The 19,620-nt window shown below is 42.3% G+C and overlaps 1 protein-coding gene across 1 annotated transcript in view; it reads right to left on the reverse strand.

Annotated features, from left to right (window-relative positions):
* ttn.2 (titin, tandem duplicate 2) overlaps window positions 1–19,620 on the reverse strand; it is a 415,239-nt gene that overhangs the window by 381,637 nt on the left and 13,982 nt on the right. Inside the window, exons 11-16 of the mRNA XM_072477296.1 lie at window positions 18,301–18,366; window positions 17,934–18,192; window positions 17,771–17,840; window positions 17,322–17,534; window positions 12,095–12,237; window positions 9,551–9,744 (exon numbers count right to left, since the gene is read on the reverse strand). Of these exons, the coding sequence (XP_072333397.1) occupies window positions 9,551–9,744; window positions 12,095–12,237; window positions 17,322–17,534; window positions 17,771–17,840; window positions 17,934–18,192; window positions 18,301–18,366 (945 nt within the window). The remainder of the gene's footprint in view (window positions 1–9,550; window positions 9,745–12,094; window positions 12,238–17,321; window positions 17,535–17,770; window positions 17,841–17,933; window positions 18,193–18,300; window positions 18,367–19,620) is intronic.

A 19,620-nucleotide genomic window follows, 5' to 3' on the forward strand; every position in this document is an offset into this window, starting at 1 on the left:
TATTCCTCACTACCAGCATCACTCTACTCCATTATAACCCATTTCCTTCTTCTACTTCCACTGAGGATACAAAAACACTTCTCCACATCACTCACAAGTGCACTTTCAAATTCCCAACTGCCCAGCCTTTGGCTTTTTATCTGCAAAATAATTCTGAAGCTACTGATTTATTCAACCATCCCTTCATCGGCATCATTGATGCACTTGACTCCATCAAAATCTTTGAAATCTCCTATCTCTGTCGTTCCTCCGGACATAACCCTTATCTTCATTCTCTCAACAAGTGTAGGCTTGAGTGTATCTACTGAACAAATGGTTCAGCAATCTATCACCAAAGATGGCTGGACTACAGAAAGCCCACATTCCCCTCTGCCAGCAACCACTATACCAGGTGGATCCTGGACAAAAATGGTTACCTGCTCCACTACCAAGGACTTGAACCCATTAATCCTGCATCCACACCACCACCAAGATGTGCAAGAAGCTTAAATATCTTTGTCACCAAAAATATATAATCAGCTCCGTTGCCATTGCTTTTTCTCTCCCTCTCCAGGCCCCAAAAGCCAGCCACCCATCAAGTTCCCTGTGGCCTAGCCCTGTCCCTTCCTACCTTCTAGGGTCCCCTGTGGTCATCTCCCTCCAAAACAGATATACTATTTTGGATATGATTGGGGAAGATGACTCACCAGGGGAAGAGAAAGATGACTCAACAGTGGAAGATGGCAGCAGCCAGGTTCATGGCACCATGGCTGGCTGTGTTGCGCAGGAAGGCAGGAAAAAGAGTGGTAGAGCTATAGTGATAGGGGATACAATGGTAAGGGGAATAGACAGGTGTTTCTGTGGACGTAAACAAGACTCTCGGATAGTATGTTGTTTCCCTGGTGCAAGGGTCTACAATGTCTCGGAGCAGCTGCAGGGCATTTTTGAGGGGGAGGGTGAACAGCCAGCTGTCGTGGTGCATATAGGCACCAATGATATAGGTAAAAAAACGTGATGAGGTCCTACAAGCTGAATTTAGGGAGTCAAGAGTTGAACTAAAAAGTAGGATCTCACAGGTAGTAATCTCAGGATTGTTACCAGTGCCACGTGCTGATCAGAATAGGAATGACCGGATAAATAAGATTAATACGTGGCTTGAGAGATGGTGCAAGAGGTAGGGATTCAAATTCCTGGGACATTGGAACGGGTTCAGGGGGAAGTGGGACCAGTTCAAACAGGACGGTCTACGCCTGGTCAGGACTGGAACCAATGTCCTAGGGGGAATGTTTGCTAGTGCTGTTGGGGAGGGTTTAAACTAATGTGGCAGGGGGGTGGGATGCAGGAAGTCGGAGGGAAGTAAAGTGGGGATAGGAACCAAAGGCAATAAGGGGAAAGTGAAAGGCAGAGAAACCAAAGTCAAAAATCAAAAAGGGCCACAGTAGAGTACAAAGACTGTGGAGAACTCAGTGGATGGGTCCAGTAAGGCTCAGAGAAATAAAACCCAGGGAGAGTGTACAAAACATGACCGGACAGATGGTCTGAGAAAGCAGGGCAGAGAGCAAGAGAAGTCGAGATTAAACTGCATTTATTTCAATGCAAGAGGCCTGACGGACAAGACAGATGAACTCAGGGCATGGATGGGTACATGGGACTGGGATATTATAGCTGTTACTGAAACATGGCTAGAGGAGGGGCAGGACTGGCAGTTCAATGTTTCAGGGTACAAATGCTATAGGAAAATTGGAACAGGAGGTAAGAGAGGAGGTGGAGTTGTGTTTTTGATGAGGGAGAATATCACGGCAGTACAGAGGGGATATATCCGAGGGTTCGCCCACTGAGTCAATATGGGTAGAACTGAAAAGTAAGAAGGGACAAATCACTTTGATAGGATTGTACTACAGGCCCCCAAACAGTCAGCGGGAAATTGAGGAGCAAATATGCAAGGAGATTGCTGTAAGAAAAATAGGGTAGTAATAGTTGGGGACTTTAACTTTCCCAACATTGGCTGGGACAGCCATAGTATTAGGGGCTTGGAGGGAGAGAAATTTGTTGAGTGTATTCAGGAGGAATTTCTCATTCAGTATGTGGATGTTCTGATTAGAGAGGAGGCAAAACTTGACCTCCTCTTGGGAAATAAGGAAGGGCAGGCGACAGAAGTGTTAGTGAAGGATTACTTTGGGACCAGTGACCATCACTCCCTTAGATTTAAGATAGCTATGGAGAATGATAGGTCTGGCCCAAAAGTTAAAATTCTAAATTGGGGCAAAGCTAATTTTGATGGTTTAAGACAGGAACTTTCAAAAGGTGATTGTGGGAGTGTTGATTGTGGCAGGCAAAGGTAAGTGGGAGGCTTTCAAAAGTGTGTTAACCAGGGTTCCTTTGAGTGGTAGAGGTAGGGAAGACTGGTAGTGCAAGACTGGTAGAGGTAGGGAACCCTGAATGACTCAGAATATTGAGGTCCTGATCAAAAAGAAGAAGATGACAGTCATCGGCTGTTGAGATCAAGTGGATCCTTGAAGAGTACAGAGGTTGTCGGAGTAGAGTTAAGAGAGAAATCAGGAGGGAAAAAAGAGGACATGAGATTGCTTTTGCAGATAAGGCAAAGGAGAATCCAAAGAGCTTCTACAAATACATAATGGACAAAAGAGTAACTAGGGAGAGAGTAGGGCTGTTTAAGGATTTACAAGGTCATCTATGTGTGGATCCACAAGAGATGGGTGAGGTCCTAAATTAATATTCCTCATCGGTATTTACTGTAGAGAAAGGCATGGATGTTAGAGTGTACATATTGCAGAGAAGAAGTTGCTGGAAGTCTTAAAGCGCATCAAGGTAGACAGATTCCTGGGACCTGATGAAATGCATCCCAGGACGTAGTGAGAGGCTCGAGAGGAAATTGCGGGTCCCCTGGTAGAGATACTTGAATCGTCGACAGCCACAGGAGAGGTACCTGAAGATTGGAGGGTAGCAAATGTTGTGCCTTTGTTTCAGAAGGGCTGCAGGGAAAAGCTTGGGAACTACAGACCGGTGAGCCTAACGTCTGTAGGGTAAGTTGTTAGTAGGTATTCTGAGAGACAGGATCTACAGATATTGAGAGAGACAAGGACTGATTAGGGACTGTCAGCATGGCTTTGTGAGGGGAAAATCATGTCTCACGAATTTGATTGAGCTTTTTAAAGGGGAAAGTAGATGAGGGCAATGCAGTCGATGTTGTCTACATGGACTTTAGCAAGGCCTTTGACAAGGTGCCACATGGCAGATTGTTGCATCAGGTAAATCTCACAGGATCCTGGGTGAGGTAGCCAATTGGATACAAAATTGGCTTTACGACAGAAGACAATGGGTGCTTGTAGAGGGTTGTTTTTCAAACTGGAGGCCTGTGACCAGTGGTGTGCCTCAGGGATCGGTGTTGGGTCCACTGTTATTTGTGATTTATATTAATGATTTGGATGAGAATTTAGGAGGCATGGTCAGGATTGCAACGGGATCTTGATCAATTGGCCAGTGGGCTGATGAATAGCAGATGGAGTTTAATTTAGATAAATGTGACGTGATGCATTTTGGTAGGTCGAATCAGGGCAGAACCTATTCAGTTAATGGTAGGATGTTGGGGAGAGTTATAGAACAAAGTAATCTAGGAGAACAGATTCATAGCTCCTTGAAAGTGGAGTCACATTATACTTGAAGGTGGACAGTTCTGGTCACCCTATTATAGAAAGGATATTAATAAATTAGAAAGAAGACAGAAAAGATTTACTAGGATGCTACCGGGACTTGATGGTTTCAGTTACAAGGAGAGGCTGGGACTTTTTTCCCTGGTGAGTAGGAAACTTAGGGGTGATCTAAGATAGGTCTATAAAATAATAAGTGGCATACATCAGGTAGATAGTCAACGCCTTTTCCCAAAGGTAGGGGAGTCTAAAACTAAAGGGCATAAGTTTAAGGTGAGAGGGGAGAGATATAAAAGGGTCCAGAGGGGCAATTTTTTCACACAGAGGGTCGTGAGTGTCTAGAATGAACGGCCAGAGGCTGCAATAAAGGGGAATACAATTTTTACTTTTAAAAAGCATTTGGACAGTTAAATGGGTAGGATTGGTATACAGGGATATGGGCCAAATGCAGGCAATTGGGACTAGCTTAGTGGTAAAAATTGGGCGACATGGACACGTTTGGCCAAAGGACCTGTTTCCGTGCTGTAAACCTCTATGACTCAATGATTCTCACACAATTCCTCCCACTACTTATTTGAGTCCAAGTAGTGATGGGGTAATAGAGCGGGTAGATGAGGGTAATGTAGTTGATGTGGTGTACTTGACTTCCAAAAGACATTTGATAAAATGTTACACAAAGACTTGTGAGCAAAATTAGAGCTCATGGAATAAAAAGGACAGTGGCAACGTATATGAGACATTGGGTGAGTGGCAGGAAACATGGAGTTGGACTCTTGCTCTTCTTGATATATATTATTGACCTAGACTTTGGAATATCGGGCACAATTTCAAAATTTGAGGATGACATGAAACTTGAAAATATTGAGAACCATGTGGAGGATAGTGTGGAATTTTAAAACAACTTAGACAGGTTGGCGGAATGGGCAAAAAGGTAGCAGATGAAATTTAATGCAAAGTGGTGTAAAGTGATTCATTTTGGTAGGAAGAACAGGGAGAGGCCATATAAATCTAAAGGTACAATTCTAAAAGGGGTGGTTGGAGAAGAGGAACATATCATCATCTGAAGAGAAAAATATTGCAGCCATACAGGGAAAAAGTGCAGGATGGGCCCTCTGTAGCTGCTCCTGTGGATAGCCAAATGCACTCTTATTGTGCAGTAACCATTCTGTGATTCTAATCCCTTAACAGTATTCCTACTAAACTGTCAACCCCACGTCCCCATCCAGATCCTCCTCCTAGACATTGTTACTAGTTCCCTCTTCATGGGTACTGTCTCCTCTCTTTTAAACCTGTCAGCACCAACCCCATCGTTGATATCAAAGCATGCTCTTTTAACACTTCTGTGAAGTTCTGCAGATTTTCTTTTTACATTAACGGTGTCATATAATTGCAGGTTATTGAGTTGCTGGATAGATATTTAAAACAGATGGATAAGAGTATGAGAAATCATTTTTATTGTTGTGTCAAGGAACCTCTAGAAACACAATAAGCCAAATAGAGTCCTTCTGCACTATAAGTTTCTATGGCACAATTGGCAGACCAATATCTATAATGTGGTGAATATCTTACAATTGCACTGTAATTTTTGATTAAATCATTCCATCATAGATTTGTACACTCCATCTATAATGGCAAATGCCCTTATACTTATCCGACTGCAATTATATCCTTCCACCAGTAGTCACTGGAGATCCATACAATTGAATGTATAAGGCTAAAATGGTAACTAAACTATGTCTGCTATCTGATCTGGTTGTTTCCCACACTCTAATTTCACCTCACTTGAACACTACCCATTTCTTCAAGTAGAATGTTGGTGAGAAAGTTAGTATTTTAGAGATGTAAACTTTATTCTATCAAATAGTTTCCAAAATTGTTGTACGCACCAGACTGTTTCACATCCACATACCATTCTTTCTGATTAATACAGATATTGAGAAAAATAGTTATACAAAATACTATTATGGTCAGTTGGATGACTAATCAAGACACACTTTCCTCACTAATGCAAATAGTAATAATGTGAATAGCAATGAGTATTTTGTTTTAGTAACTCTAAACATATTAAATAACACCATTCACTCATTCGCTATCTCAAGACTTGATTATTCTTTTTTAAAATAGATTTAGAGCACCCAATTATTTTTTTTCCAATTAAGGGGCAATTTAGCGTGGCCAATCCACCGAGCCTGCACATCTTTTGGGTTGTGGGGGTGAGACCCACGCAAACACAGGGAGAATGTGCAAACTCCACATGGTCAGTGACCCGGGACCGGGATTGAACCTGGGACCTCATGAGGCAGCAGAGCTAACCACTGCACCACTGGGTCGTCCCTACTAGAAATGAATATTCTAATGTGCTCCTGGCTGGTCTTCGACAATTTACTCAGTGTAAACTTAAGGTCATCCAAAAGCCTGTTTCCCAACTTTCACCACATTGTGCTCACCTATCACCCATGTGTGCCTTCATTTACATCGGCTCCCAGTCAAGCAAAAACATGATTTTAAAATTCTCATCCTGCAATCCCCTACAGCCACACAAACCTCCTGAGACACCTATGCTCATTTAATTTTTGCTTCTTGAACATTCTCGAGTTTAAACATTTCACCATTGGTGGCCTAGGTCCTAAATTCTCTCTAGTATTTCTAGCTCTCTTTCCTTCTTTGAGACACAACTTCGGCTTCAGCTGCAGTATTATGGCCAGAGCTGGACAATGTACTTTTGGAAGAATTCAAATGTTTCATTGAAGGTGCAGAAAAGCGTTTAGAGAATGGTTCCAAGGATGAGGAGCTTCAGTTACAGGGAGAAGTTGGGACTGTTTTCCTCAGAGAGGAGAAAGTTGGGAGGAGATTTGATGGAAGTATCCAAATTGAAGAGGGGTCCGGCTTAACAGACTGAGACCGACCATTCCCTTTGGTGCAAGAGTGGATTTAAGGTAACTCGCAAAAGAACGAGAAGCAACATAAGAAACATTTTTTATCCAGCGAGTAGTTAGGATCTGGAATGCACTGTCTGAAAGGGTGGTAGAAACAGATTCAATTTTGGCTTTCAAAGGGAATTGGATAAGCACCTGGTGATTGAAAAAATATGCAGGGTTTTGGGAAAAAAGGAGGGATGTGAGACTAACTGAATTGTTCTCGCAGAGAACTTGAATCCGCTTAATGCACTGAAGGGCTTCTTTCTTTGCTGTAACTATTCTATAACTTTCACAGCTGGTACAAGCATACTAAAGGTCCATGACAAACCTTCAGCCTTGACCGCATCAGTTGGTTTAGAAGGCCAGAAAGGGAACATCTCTCTTAGCTTTGCTAGAAGAAAAGCCATACCATGGAGTAATATTAAGAAAAAAAAGTGTAGAGATCTGAACAGCAGCTTGTTAAGAAGCTAGAAAAATGAACAGATGTGTCCAAGAAGCCTGGGGTTAGTGAACAGAGACCAAGTTTTAGTCAGAAGAATTCAAGGAAGAGTAAAAGTGTTCTGAGTCAAAGATACAATCGTAATATCTAGATTTAAAGTGGGACAGCAGACTTCAGAAGTAGGTGAAATATTTGATGTCATTTTAATGCAGTCTAGGAATCAAGAGTTAAAACAATTGTGAGCAGTTTGCACAGCCGTCAAGCCAAAAAGGTCCAAAAGGGGTTGGTGTAAAATCCTGGACTGGATTCACTGTTAAGCAAAGCTTCTGCTCCACTTTTAAAAGTGTAATTTGAAACATATGGGGCGAAATTCTCCTACCCGCCCCGCCACATTTCTGCGCTGACCGGCCGGCGGGAGTCTCCGTAACGCCGGCCGGTCAATGGGGTTTCCCATTGTGGGGCAGCCCCATGCCGTCGGGAAACCCCCGGGCGCCGGCAGAACGGAGACTCCCGCCGGCGGAGAATGACGCCCCTGGTCTGTATTTTGGGATGCAAACCACTAAGGGACAGCAGTATTACTCTGAGAGAAGATTTTAAAGTGTGTTTTTGGGGGTGGAGTTTGGAAACTCTCACGTGACAATCATCTGGGGGATTCTGAGGAGACATCCACATACATTCACTTGGGGTTCACAGTGGAGATATGTATTTTCCCACATTCGTCTGGTATACTTAAAAGGTACTTTGTGTGTTAATGAGACCATTGTACCATAAGATATACTTTGTAATACGTGTTAATCCTAAAAGGTGCAACTGTTAGGTTTAGGGGAGGGTAAAGGAGTATTATGTAATAATCCAACTTTTCATGTTTAATAAATGATTTTTCTTCATGTTGTTAAAACTAATTAGCAGTCCTGTGACTCCGATCCTCCTAAATGTTATTTAAAAATAAATAAATGTTTTGGTCTTTTGAGCCAGGGTTCCTTTGAGGGATTTCCTGTTCGGTCATAACGTCAACTGGGATCGTAACGTGATGTAATACTGCATTCCTGCAACAGTTACTGATGATTTTATGCATAATTTACCAAATCAATAATCATTATGCTAGAGTAGGCTATATTCAATTCTGTCCTTTGATATTATTTACTGAATCGCAGTTTTGAAATAGTCATGTAGATGTATACATTTGTGAAACTGTCACATAAACAGAATGAGGAATATAATATGAAATTCTGGAAAAGACTGCGATATAAATACATGGAAATCTGTATGCATGTCAGTATATGTGGATTTAGATAAGTAGAGCTAGACTTTTTATTCCCATTTCTGAAGCCCTTTTATTTACTAGTGTAGGTTCATTAGCAGTTAATTAGGTTTTTTTTTAACCGTACCTCCCCCCTCCAAAACTCCTGGAGCTTAGGTGACAGCCAAGTTTGTCTACTGGTTTCACCGTCCCAGATGGCTCTATGAAGATGCTTCATAAATCCTGGGGGCGATTCTCCGATATGGAGGCCAAGTGTTTGCGCTATCATGAACGCCGTCGCGTTTCACGACGGCGCGAACAGGGCCCAGGCATGACCTATTCTGGCCCCCATAAGGGCCAGCATGGCACTGGAGCGGTTCACGCCGCTCCAGCCTCCTAACGTGGTGCCAAATGGATGCCGCGCCAACCCGCGCATGCGCAGTTGGGCCAGCTCAATCCTGCGCATGCGCGAGGAACTTTTTACGCGCACCGGCCCCGTCCCAACACGGGGTCGGTGTTCAGGGGCCTGCCACGCCGGAAAGTAGGCCTGGGGGGGGGAAAGAGGCCGGCCTGCTGATCGGTGGGACCCGATCGCGGGCCAGACCCCATCGGAGGCCCCCCCCGGTGAAGGAGCAACCCCTCCTCCCCCCCCCCCCCACAGGCCACCCCCCGAGCGTTCCCGCAGAGTTCCTGCCGGCAGCGACCAGGGGTGAACAGCACCAGCGGGACTCTGTCATATTGGGGTGGCCGCTCCGCCCATCCAGGCCGGAGAATCGGCGGCCTCACCGATTCCAGCGGCCCGCAGCCGGCGCCGCGCCAAATGCACCGGCGCAAATTCGCCGCACCTTGGAGAATCGCGCGCTGGCTACGGGGCATCGTGGCGTGGTTGCGGTGATTCTCCGGCCCGTCACAGGGCTCGGAGAATCGCTCCCCCTACCTTTTTGACCAATATTTTGCCATAGTACCAAATACCTTATATTTTGTTTTGTCATGCTCACGTGAAGCGCTACAGTACGTATGTGAATATCAATTGTTGTATTCACCCACCCATTTCTGCACTTTAGCAAAGTTTACAAAATCTTTTTACGGAAGTTGAAAATAGAATATGAGCTTCCAAGGTGATCTTGGCCAAAAGTGAACAATAATCAGGCAAGTTATGCTCTGCTGTATTTTGAAAACTGTTGAATTTAACCTTAACACTTATAAAACAAGTTGCCTCTGCAAATTACCAAACAAATTTTATAATTTTGCGTTGCATTTCTAATATTTCTTAAGAAATGTTAACTAATTTTAAGATAAATCTCACATGTTCTGTCATAGTTTTCAACATGGTTGTGCTTTTGCCCATTTTCTTCCGGATCAGTGCTTGTTCTTTTTCGTACTCGGACATTAAAATCATTGGTGCGACATCTGCAATTTTGGGTTCTTGAACATACTCTGTTATTAATTCTGTCCGCTCTGTCACCACCTGGTGTTCCTTCATATAAAGCTCATAATCGGCTAAAAAGAAATTACATCAGAATTAGAACAGCACGCTACTAAAATCCTCTTGAGTTATTAAAATAGCAAATCAATACAATGAGTTAAACAAATAAGGTTAAACGTAAATTATCTCCTACTCAGGCTGGAAGGATATAAACTGTGGTATTGCTCTGATATCAGTATTAAGATCACTGATCATGTCTCTCTCTAGCAGATAGACTTACATGGAAGAGGCACATGGACATTTGCAAACAACAGAAAAATAGGAACCATGTTTTACAATGAAAAAGACACTTAGCAATTTCAGATCATAATTTGAGCAAATGATTATTGCATGACATTGTGAAATATTTCAGAGGATGAAAACATACACTAAGTGGTAAAATGCTAAAAGAAGTTGACAAGCTCCACTGAGCCTGAAACTGCTGTCCTTGCTCAGGACAGCACCCACTCTCACACCTATTCTAGTAGCTGAACTATTTCCTGTCAGAAAGCTAAGACTGCTGCCAGACATGATGGGATGGTGTTGTCCCAGCTGGACCAAAAGCTGTTCCAGGCCAAAAGCTGTTCCAGGCCACCTGCAACCTCCTCCAACGAAAATCAGCAGTCACGTGATAACACTACACAGGAGCACTAGGTGAGGCAAAGGCACACCAGGACCAGGCTCCAAGAGAATGTACAAAAGTGATTAGTTGACCCCGATATGCAACATGGAATGCTTTGATTTATAAATTTGGCTTTAAGTGTTTATTTTCTGTGGGCTCTTATTTTTACATTAAGTCAAGTGAATGCTGTGATAGTCAGTGACAGAGGGAAGGGGAAGTGTGGGTCTGTTGGTAAATGGGAAATTGGGGTTGTGTTTACTGACATCGCACAAAGATGGATTCATGACAGCCAGCCAAGCAAGAAAGAGGCTATCTCCTCTGTTTCTTCTCCTCCTGCTCCTTAGCTGTTTGTTAACCCGTCGATAGAAAGGACTATCTCTCTATGATTTTGATATTGTGTTGCATGCAACAGACCACAACAAAGCCCTGTCTATTACTGCTGGGTCCTCTGCAGTGATCCAGGCAGCAGAAGCATTGATTTTACACACCAATAGTTTACTATATCACATTTTGTGTGGCAGCATGACTTTCATTGTATGTATGTTACACGCATGTATGTGTGCCAGTGATATCAGCCATGTGGTAGCAAATAGCCCTTGTTATCTAGTTGCCACGCTTTGGTTTGTTGTGTTGACTCAAATGCAGTTGGCACAGCGAACTATGCAGAATGAAGGTGTGATAACTTTTGCCACAATATCGGCATTGTCATGCATGATCCTCTGCCTATGCTCTTACACCAGCTGGCATGAAGGAAGCAGAATCCTTTTCAGCTGTGGTGCAAGGCAAAGTAGGCATGTGGCGCACAAAAAGAAATGTGCGTGCATGACCTGGAGGGTTGAGTTTCGAAATACTTCCAGCAATTCTTCACTGAGTCCTTGCTAATTCCTCCACGCTATGGTATCGGTGTGACTCACCCTGAAACAATGCAATTGTGCTACAGATGCCAATTTGTACCCCAAACAGTAACCATAGCACCAAAACAAAGGGCACTACCAATCCAGTTTTCATGCTGACAGAATCTAGGAGTGCCAATAGAGTCTTGGAGCCCAGAAAGAGGCCATTGGCCCCTTCAGTCCTGTGTCAGCTCTTTGAAAGAAACAAACAGGTAATGCGAGGTTAGAACTTTTTTGACAGATGGTTGTTAGTAATTTCTTTATTTTTAATACATTTTGAGTGCCCAATTCATTTTTTCCAATTCAGGGGCAATTTAGCGTGGCCAATCCACCTAGCATGTTCATCTTTGGGTTGTGGGGGCGAAACCCATTCAAACACGGGGAGAATGTGGAAACTCCACACGGACAGTGACCCAGAGCCGGGATCGAACCTGGGACCTCGGTGCCGTGAGGCAACAAGGCTAACCCACTGCGCCACCGTGCTGCCCCTTGGTAGCAATTTCTACCAGAAATAGTGTTTGAAGTAGAATGATAAGGGATAAACACCCCCCCAAAAAAAGAAAAATAGTGAGTATGGACAGGGAAATTAGCCTAAGTAGTTAGATATTGCAGATAATATGTGGTGGGCTAAATGCCTTCCTTCTCTGCTGTAAAATGTTATTATTCTATGTACATATCACAATTATCACTGCAGACAGTAATCAAATTTCTAAAGCTAATTTAATAAGTCACTGATTTAATCATTACCTAAACAAAGATGTTTTCATTTCAAAAATAATTTGATCATAGTAATTAAATATCACCTCAATGAGACAGATTTAGTTGTTGCAGAAAACAGCTATCTTAACTATTATTTGAATGGCTCCATACCTTCCTCCAGCAGTTGGGTTGATGCATAAATTTCTCCATGTTGGTTCCGAACAACAATGGAATATTCACCAGCGTCATCTGCAAAAGTCATGGAGATCACAAGTTTGCATTCTCCCAATTCCTTGTTGTAGCTCACCTTGTATCTATATAGGAATAATATACATATAGCATAAAAACTCAATAAATCCAAACAAAGAAAAATCTTGATGAACATGTCAGAAACCTGAAACAAGAAAATGCTATTTCATTCACTCCTTCCAAAGAATGCACAGAATATGTGATATCACAGGCTGTACTCAACCTAATCAATCACCTCGTTCCGTGATGAAAATTCACAGACCCGCAACATTCTGTAACTCTCTCCACAGATGCTGCCAGATATGCTGAATATTTCCAACATTTTTTGTTTTTATAATCCAGATTTCCAGCATCCATAGTATTTTGCATTTGTTTTCTACAAAGGACCCCATGCCTTGAAAGATAACTCTAGCAAAATCCCAGAAGATAAATCAAATTTTATTTTCATTATTACTGTATGTAACTTTGCCTTCCTTCACTTAACCTTCATTGATCCCAAGAATGCAGGAACCAAAGTAAGAATGAAGTACAAAACTGTAAATACTTAAAGTCAGCAAGAAGCATCATATCCCATGAAACATTTACTTTCACTTACATTCAGACGTGTTCTTAGTGCAGCATTAGCTACTTGAACAACATAAAGGCATTACTTCCGCAGCCAGTATAAAAGCAATATTTTTGTAGGGATTTTCCAGCCCCGCTCACTGCTGGGATTCTCAGTCCTGCCAAAAGTCAATGGACTTTTGGCTAGCCTGCTGCATCCCCTGCAGTGGGTCTCTCCACGACGGGGATGGAAAATCCAAGCTATACATTCTAATTAACCAATTAATTGTCTGAAAAGTAAGTTTTGTAAAATTACTAGCTATCATCCAAAGATAAGCAAACTCATGCAGATCTCGCTTTGTGCATGTTTACAGGATTCAACTTTGGGTAGATTGCTTTAAAAAAAATTATGTTTTTTTTGTTCAAAGCAACGCAGAAGCCTCTGAATTCCATGGAGAAATTGATGATCTCTTTTGGCATCTCTTCCTTTCCTTTTCAATCTCATCCCCAACATTTATCCAATTCTTTTCTGGCAAAGTTAATCAATACCATATTTATTAAGAGTCTGTTCTACCAATTTCCTATTCCATAAAAAACAAAATTCTGTTTAAATCTGGACGCAGTTTCAGGTTACTAATTTTGTTCTTGAGCATTCATGTACTCTGCTCACAACGCAATTCAAATGCTTGAAATCTAATTCTCAGAAATCACATTTCAAAGCTGCAGCTAGTCATTGTGAAAAAAGAGAGGACTCAGCCTCAGTTCTTTGTGTGGAGCTTACTGAATATAGCTGCCTTTTCCTGACCATCGGTAACATACCTATATGCAGGAGTAGAGTAGAAAGGCAGGGGAATGGCTCAATATGCTCATTTGGAGAGCTAGTGCAGACACGATGAGCTGAATCGCCTTCTTCTGTATCATAACAGTTCCGTGATTCTGTGATCTACCCAACATGTTCCCTAAAGGAACAATTTTGTCTTGACAGAGCTTTCTCTACATACATCAACTAGTGTTATGTATGTGCATTAATTATATATTTGTACATTAGTGCTCGCAGCCCAGGTTAAATGTTTGCACAACTTTCTGGAATTGAAAAGTCTGGAGCAGCATCAGTTCTGTAAATTCCTCTCCATAAAATAGTCGCCTAGATTCCATACTGGTCCCTTCCTCTTGTTGTGAATGACTCTGAAGCATTCTCGATTATACTACTTTCTCCCATCAACTCACGAACAGAAAGATTCATGCTGAGCTTTCACCTAAATGGCCTCTTGATTTACCTTACTTAGAATCAAATAAATTTACAGCACAGAAGGAAACCATTCTGTCCATTGTACCAGTCCAAAAAGAGCAAGGAACCTTAAATAATCCTATTTTCCAGCTCTTCGTCTGCAAAGTTCAAAGTTACTACACTTTAAGTGTATGTTTAAGTATGATACATAGAGACATATATACATAGATATGTACATACATACATATGCTTAAAATGAAAATGAAATTTCAGGCAGTGAGTTCCAGGTCCCCACCAGCCACTGGATGAAATAACTATCAACAATTTTCCTCGAACTCCTCCAAATTCTTTCCCTTCAATCCATACTTTATACTTTAAGTCCATGCTCCTAGTTATTGACCTCTCTGTTAAGGGTATAAGTTTGTCCTATCCATTTTATCCATACATGTCACAATTTTGTTTGACTCAATTAAATATCCCCTCTGCCTCTTCTGTTCCAAAGAAAACAACCCCAGCCAACCCAACCTTTCCTCATAGCTCAAACCTTCCAGTTCTGGCAATATCCTTAAAATCTTCACTCTGCCCTCTCAATGCAGTCACATCCTCCTGTGACCAGAACTAAATTGCAGGGCCTTCATGACTCATGGTCCCTCAGATGAGTTGTGAACCATAGTCTGGATTCAGGAATCTATTGAGAGATAAGGACAAAAGGTCTTTCCCAGCCCTCCACCGCCTTCAAAATCCCTGTCCATGCCAATTCATGTCCTTCACCAAGACGCCATGACATCTCTATGGCCCTCATAGCCTCCAGGCCAAGCATGATTGGCAGAGAGCCCAGAGTAGCATAAAAGGTTATCTCTGTTGACATAGTGCAGAGAAGAGAAAAAGTTGCTGATTGATAGCTTTATATTATAACACGCTATTTTTTTGTGAACTCTTTTGTCCATAGCTCATTGTCTAGTTGCACAAATTAGAAAAGTGTCAAGTGATTATTAACTTCTTTTACTGATACTTCAAAGGTCTGATTGTTTGACACTTTTATAGGGTTGTAACAACAGCAGATTTTTAAAAGAAAATTATAAATGATTTTTTAAAGCAGTTTCACAGATAAAATTGCCATTACAGCATTCATTTGTACTGTACAGTGCGCATACTGGGTTGATGGGCATGGGAGTGCCATGAGTCAGCATGAGGACATGAGTTTGGGTTGTGGTCCCAAGTTGGGATGGAGAAAGTTTGGGAGGCATAGAGGTGGCATGCAGAGTAGGTGGATGGGGTGATGGAGTATGAAGAGTGAGGGCCTGAAATGTAAGCAAACAACTGGGACAAAATGCTGATCAGCCAAGATGGGCCTTTTAGCAGCCACCTCCAGTCTGCTTCCAGGGCCATCAGGCCTCAATCTATTCTGCCCTCACCTCCCAGTGCAAATTGGGTCTGATGGTTTTTTTTGAAAATCGAGATGGATTTGCCGAGTCAGCAAGTTTAATTACCTGCCTCTGTGGAGAATACCTGGGCCACTGAGACCAACTAACTCAGCACGGTCCAGGACCAAGATTTTGTGGACTTGGGCTGAGTCAGGAGGCCTTTCAAAATGCCAGGTGGGTCCCAGTTCTGGAATTCCTGGCCCTATTCTGATATCTAGTGATTTTTGCCAGAATGGATAAGTCTGTTGGTAGTGAGCTCATTCACAGAAATCTATTGTTTCTGGCTCCAATGTAGAGTGGGCATTTTAAATCCTCCCCACCCACCCACACAATTTTCATGGGTTCGGGCCTTTTCTGAGACATGTGGTTCTTGTCTGCTCAGAGAAGTCGTGAACAATGGGGGCATCCTAGTCCTGAGTCAGGAACCAAAAAGATAGCCATGCAATATTCTCATTGAATTGCATTGCCTTTCTTCCCTTCTCACACACCATAAATCAATCACAGCCATTCACAGTGTCAATGACACAAAGCTATTATCCTGTTCACACGTCTTAATCTTGTGTAAATAAACACACAGGCACTGAAAAACACTTCAAAGTAATATCTGGTTATTATAAGTAATGAATATGTAATTCAAACAAAGATATCACTCTCTTCTGCAGCTATGTAAACAATGTCTGCTGAGCTAATTGGATTAGGTATTCTTGGAGCTCAGCCAAACATTCATAATGAGGCCACCTTGAAAAACATTCTGCTTTCACTGCTTCTTTGGATCTCTATGGATACAATTGCCAGCTGCCCTCATTCTGAAAGTGTAGCTGAGCTCCAAACATAGCTTATTCACTTAGCTCAGCAGACAATGTTCACACAGTGTGATTAATTGACATTTGTTTGAAATTGTAAGCTGAGCAGTTTCTTTCAAAGTAGATTTTCCAAGACTCCATGTTTACTGTGTCGGTTTAATCAGAATTTAGGAGATTTCCAGATTATTCAATATCTCATTCATTATGTACAGAGTGAATACTGGAAAGTGGGTATGGAGGATGCATGGGGGGCAATGAAAGGGGCATTGGGAGATGAGTAGGATGAGGTGTAAAGGGAGCAATGGGGGCATGGAGGGATCATGCAAAATATGAGGGGAAATGGAGGTGGATGGAGTTTTGTGAAAACTTGAGGGCCTTACAGTCATGATTACAATTGGGCCCATGTCCCAGTAAATGGAGGTGGGCCTTAGTCTGCCAGCCTTGCCATCTGCTCTCCTCCATTGCTGCCTAGATACCACCCTGCCTCCCCAGAATAGAAATATGGTGCGCAGGGGCCTGCTTAACAGAGATGGATTTGTGGAGTCGGGAACTTTCCTGACTCATGCTTTCCCTTTTCCTTCACATAGGTCCGGCCCCAGGATTCAAAACTGTAACCTTCTCAATTGATATGACTGAGATATACATTGCCTTTGCAGCTGGGCCAGCAGGGATTCATCAACATTTTTAAAAATACTGGTGTGTTACTGGCATTACAATTTGAACATGGGTTCATCAATGATCTATGCAATGTTGGAATAACTTGTAGGCTTTCTCAAACCTATCCCAGTACATAAATAATTGAAACTGACTTGTCATTCATTCATTAATTGTCTCTGGCTCCTAAGAACATGCACTAGGCTACAGAAACATTAAATTTGCAAATTCAACCTCACAATGAACACAATTCAGAGGTGACAATATTGTTGCACTAACTCCCAAGTTGCACTTGCCCAAACACAGAATGACACCTACTGTGTTTTAATAGTTTATTTTTTGTTAGATATAAATGCAATCACTTAACTACACTACTGTTGTTTTCTTAATTCAGTTAATATTGCAGTAAAACAATGGAAAATGATTGTAGTTAGCTGTCGTTTAGTTTAAATTGGCTCCACATGAGGATTCAAGTGTCTTTTAACAGAATATTATACCTGTATCCAGTTGTCAATGGAATTCCAGCTTTTTTCCAGTAAACATGAGGTTTAGGGGTGCCTCCAATCTGACAATCAAAAATGACACTTCCACCTTCAATTAGTTTCTGTACTATTGGCTTCCTGATGAAGAAAGGAGCAACTCCTATACCATCTTCCACTGACTCAGGGGTAGTACTCGTTCCTGATAGAGTTTCGACTTTCATTTCAACTCTGGAAATAAACAAATAATGAGATTGATTTTGATTTTGTAGATCGTTATGGCCGACTTAGTTTTAGTATGTGTTGGCATATATCTTTATATTGTTTATGTTACTACATGTTCAATGCACAGAGAAAAGGTCGAAGAATATTTTAATATGGAATAAAAAAATAAAATATCAGCAATAAAAAAACCAATAAATTTGATTCATTGTTTTTAAACAGTAATATCTAAAGATTGTAAATACCGTTTCCTTTCAGAGACAGCTTGCTCTGATACAGCAAAGGTTTCTTCTCTGCTCTCAATCTCTTCTGACACTATAGAAGTACAAACAATAATTTATCTTAACAGTGCCTTACAATAATATGTCAAATTTTAATCATCTTTGTTAATGTTACTTATCTACGTACCTTGAACAAGAAGATAACATGAACTGCTAGCAGTACCAGCATCACTGGTGGCTGTACAGGTAAAGCGACCGCTATCCTCTGCAAAGGCCTCCCTAATTGTTAAACTAGCAATGCCTTTTTCAAAGGTTATATGGAAATCAATGGAACTTTCAATGTGGTAATCTTCTCTGAACCACATTACGGTTGGGGTAGGGTGTGCTGCGATTTCACACGATAGGGTCACAGATTCGCCTTCGACTACAGTGATGTTCCTCAAGCCCTACAAAAAGTATGGTCCAATTAAATTGATGGAAATAAAGCAAATATAAAGACTACAATGTGAAAATGGTCTACTTAAAATGTGGTTTCAAGTGAATCAATTACTTACAGATACAAAACTTGGTGGGGTAAGTGGAACCACTGTTGGAATTGGGAGAGCAACTGGTTCTGTGACCTGGAAAAACAGAAAGTAAAGTAGTGAGTAAGAAAGAGGCCCTCTTTGACACCTTGTCAAACAGATTTCGGAGAATCCACTTTCGCTTTTGTCATTTAATCTCCATGCATTCCATACGATTATAGTTCTCCTTTTATATTTGTCTACTTAGCCCCCTTTCCTTATCTTTGCACTGGAGGAAACCCTGTTACCTCTTTAACATTTCCGATACTGACTAAAAGTCATCAACCTGAAACACCGGGCACGATCAAACAGGTAAAATCTATGTCCGGTTTTGGGCGCACTTAGCGCGGTGCTTCTCGGTGGCAGCCTTTCTGTTTTTTCGGTCTCACGGGGCCGCACTGGAGTCATTTCCTGCTGGTGAGCCCAGTAAGGTAGGCCACCTGCAAATTGAGTGCCATTTTATCTGGCTGCCCCAAACTCTCGCCCCTCCCCTTTCAGCAACACCACCCCCACCTCTGGGAATACCCCTACACCCCCACGCCACCTGGTAAGGCCCAATCCCTGGCAGTGCCAACCTGGCACTTGGACACCTTGGCACTGCCAGCCTGGCACCACCACCCTGGTAGTGCTGGGAGGGGGGGGGGGAGAGGAGTGTCAAGGTTCCCAGGTCCCAGAGGGAGTGCCAGTGTACCACCCTGCCCTGTCGATGACCACCCAGGGGTCTCTAATGGTCTGGGAACCTCCCCCCCAGGTACCATTAAAACTGGTCCACGTTATGGAAACCAACACTAAATGGCGCCCTGGCAAGGTCTCCCAGACGTGTCCATTAGGTGCCAGGTGCCAGGAGAATCCTGCAATCGAATATGGTTAATTAAATATGAAGATCTGGAACACGCCCAGTGAGGGCGAAATCCAGATCATGACATCTCGCAAGATTTTGTTAAATCTCGTGAGGCATTTCAAGTGTTGCAGATCTTGCGAGAGGCTTCTCGCGTGATTCAACAGCCACATTCCGACACCAAGTTGGGCGCGACGTGGCTGATGAATCGTGCCTGTCTGACCTGCTGAGTACTTCTAGCATTTTCTCTTTTTATTTCAGATTGCCAGCAACCACAATGTTGTGCTTTCGTATTAGATTTTGGAGTGTCGCACATCAGATAGAAAAGTGGGAACGAGCTTCCTACAGTGGACTCAGATCTTCAAGCTATCACACCATTGAGTTCTCATTCTCATAATAAAGAGTCAAGATGTTATGTTGCACTAAACAGTTTCAGATGAGAGAGGGGCAGGACGAAAATATTAGCGGTGTTT

This window comes from Scyliorhinus torazame, chromosome 2 (genome assembly GCF_047496885.1).
Source record: "Scyliorhinus torazame isolate Kashiwa2021f chromosome 2, sScyTor2.1, whole genome shotgun sequence".
Classification (NCBI taxonomy): domain Eukaryota; kingdom Metazoa; phylum Chordata; class Chondrichthyes; order Carcharhiniformes; family Scyliorhinidae; genus Scyliorhinus; species Scyliorhinus torazame.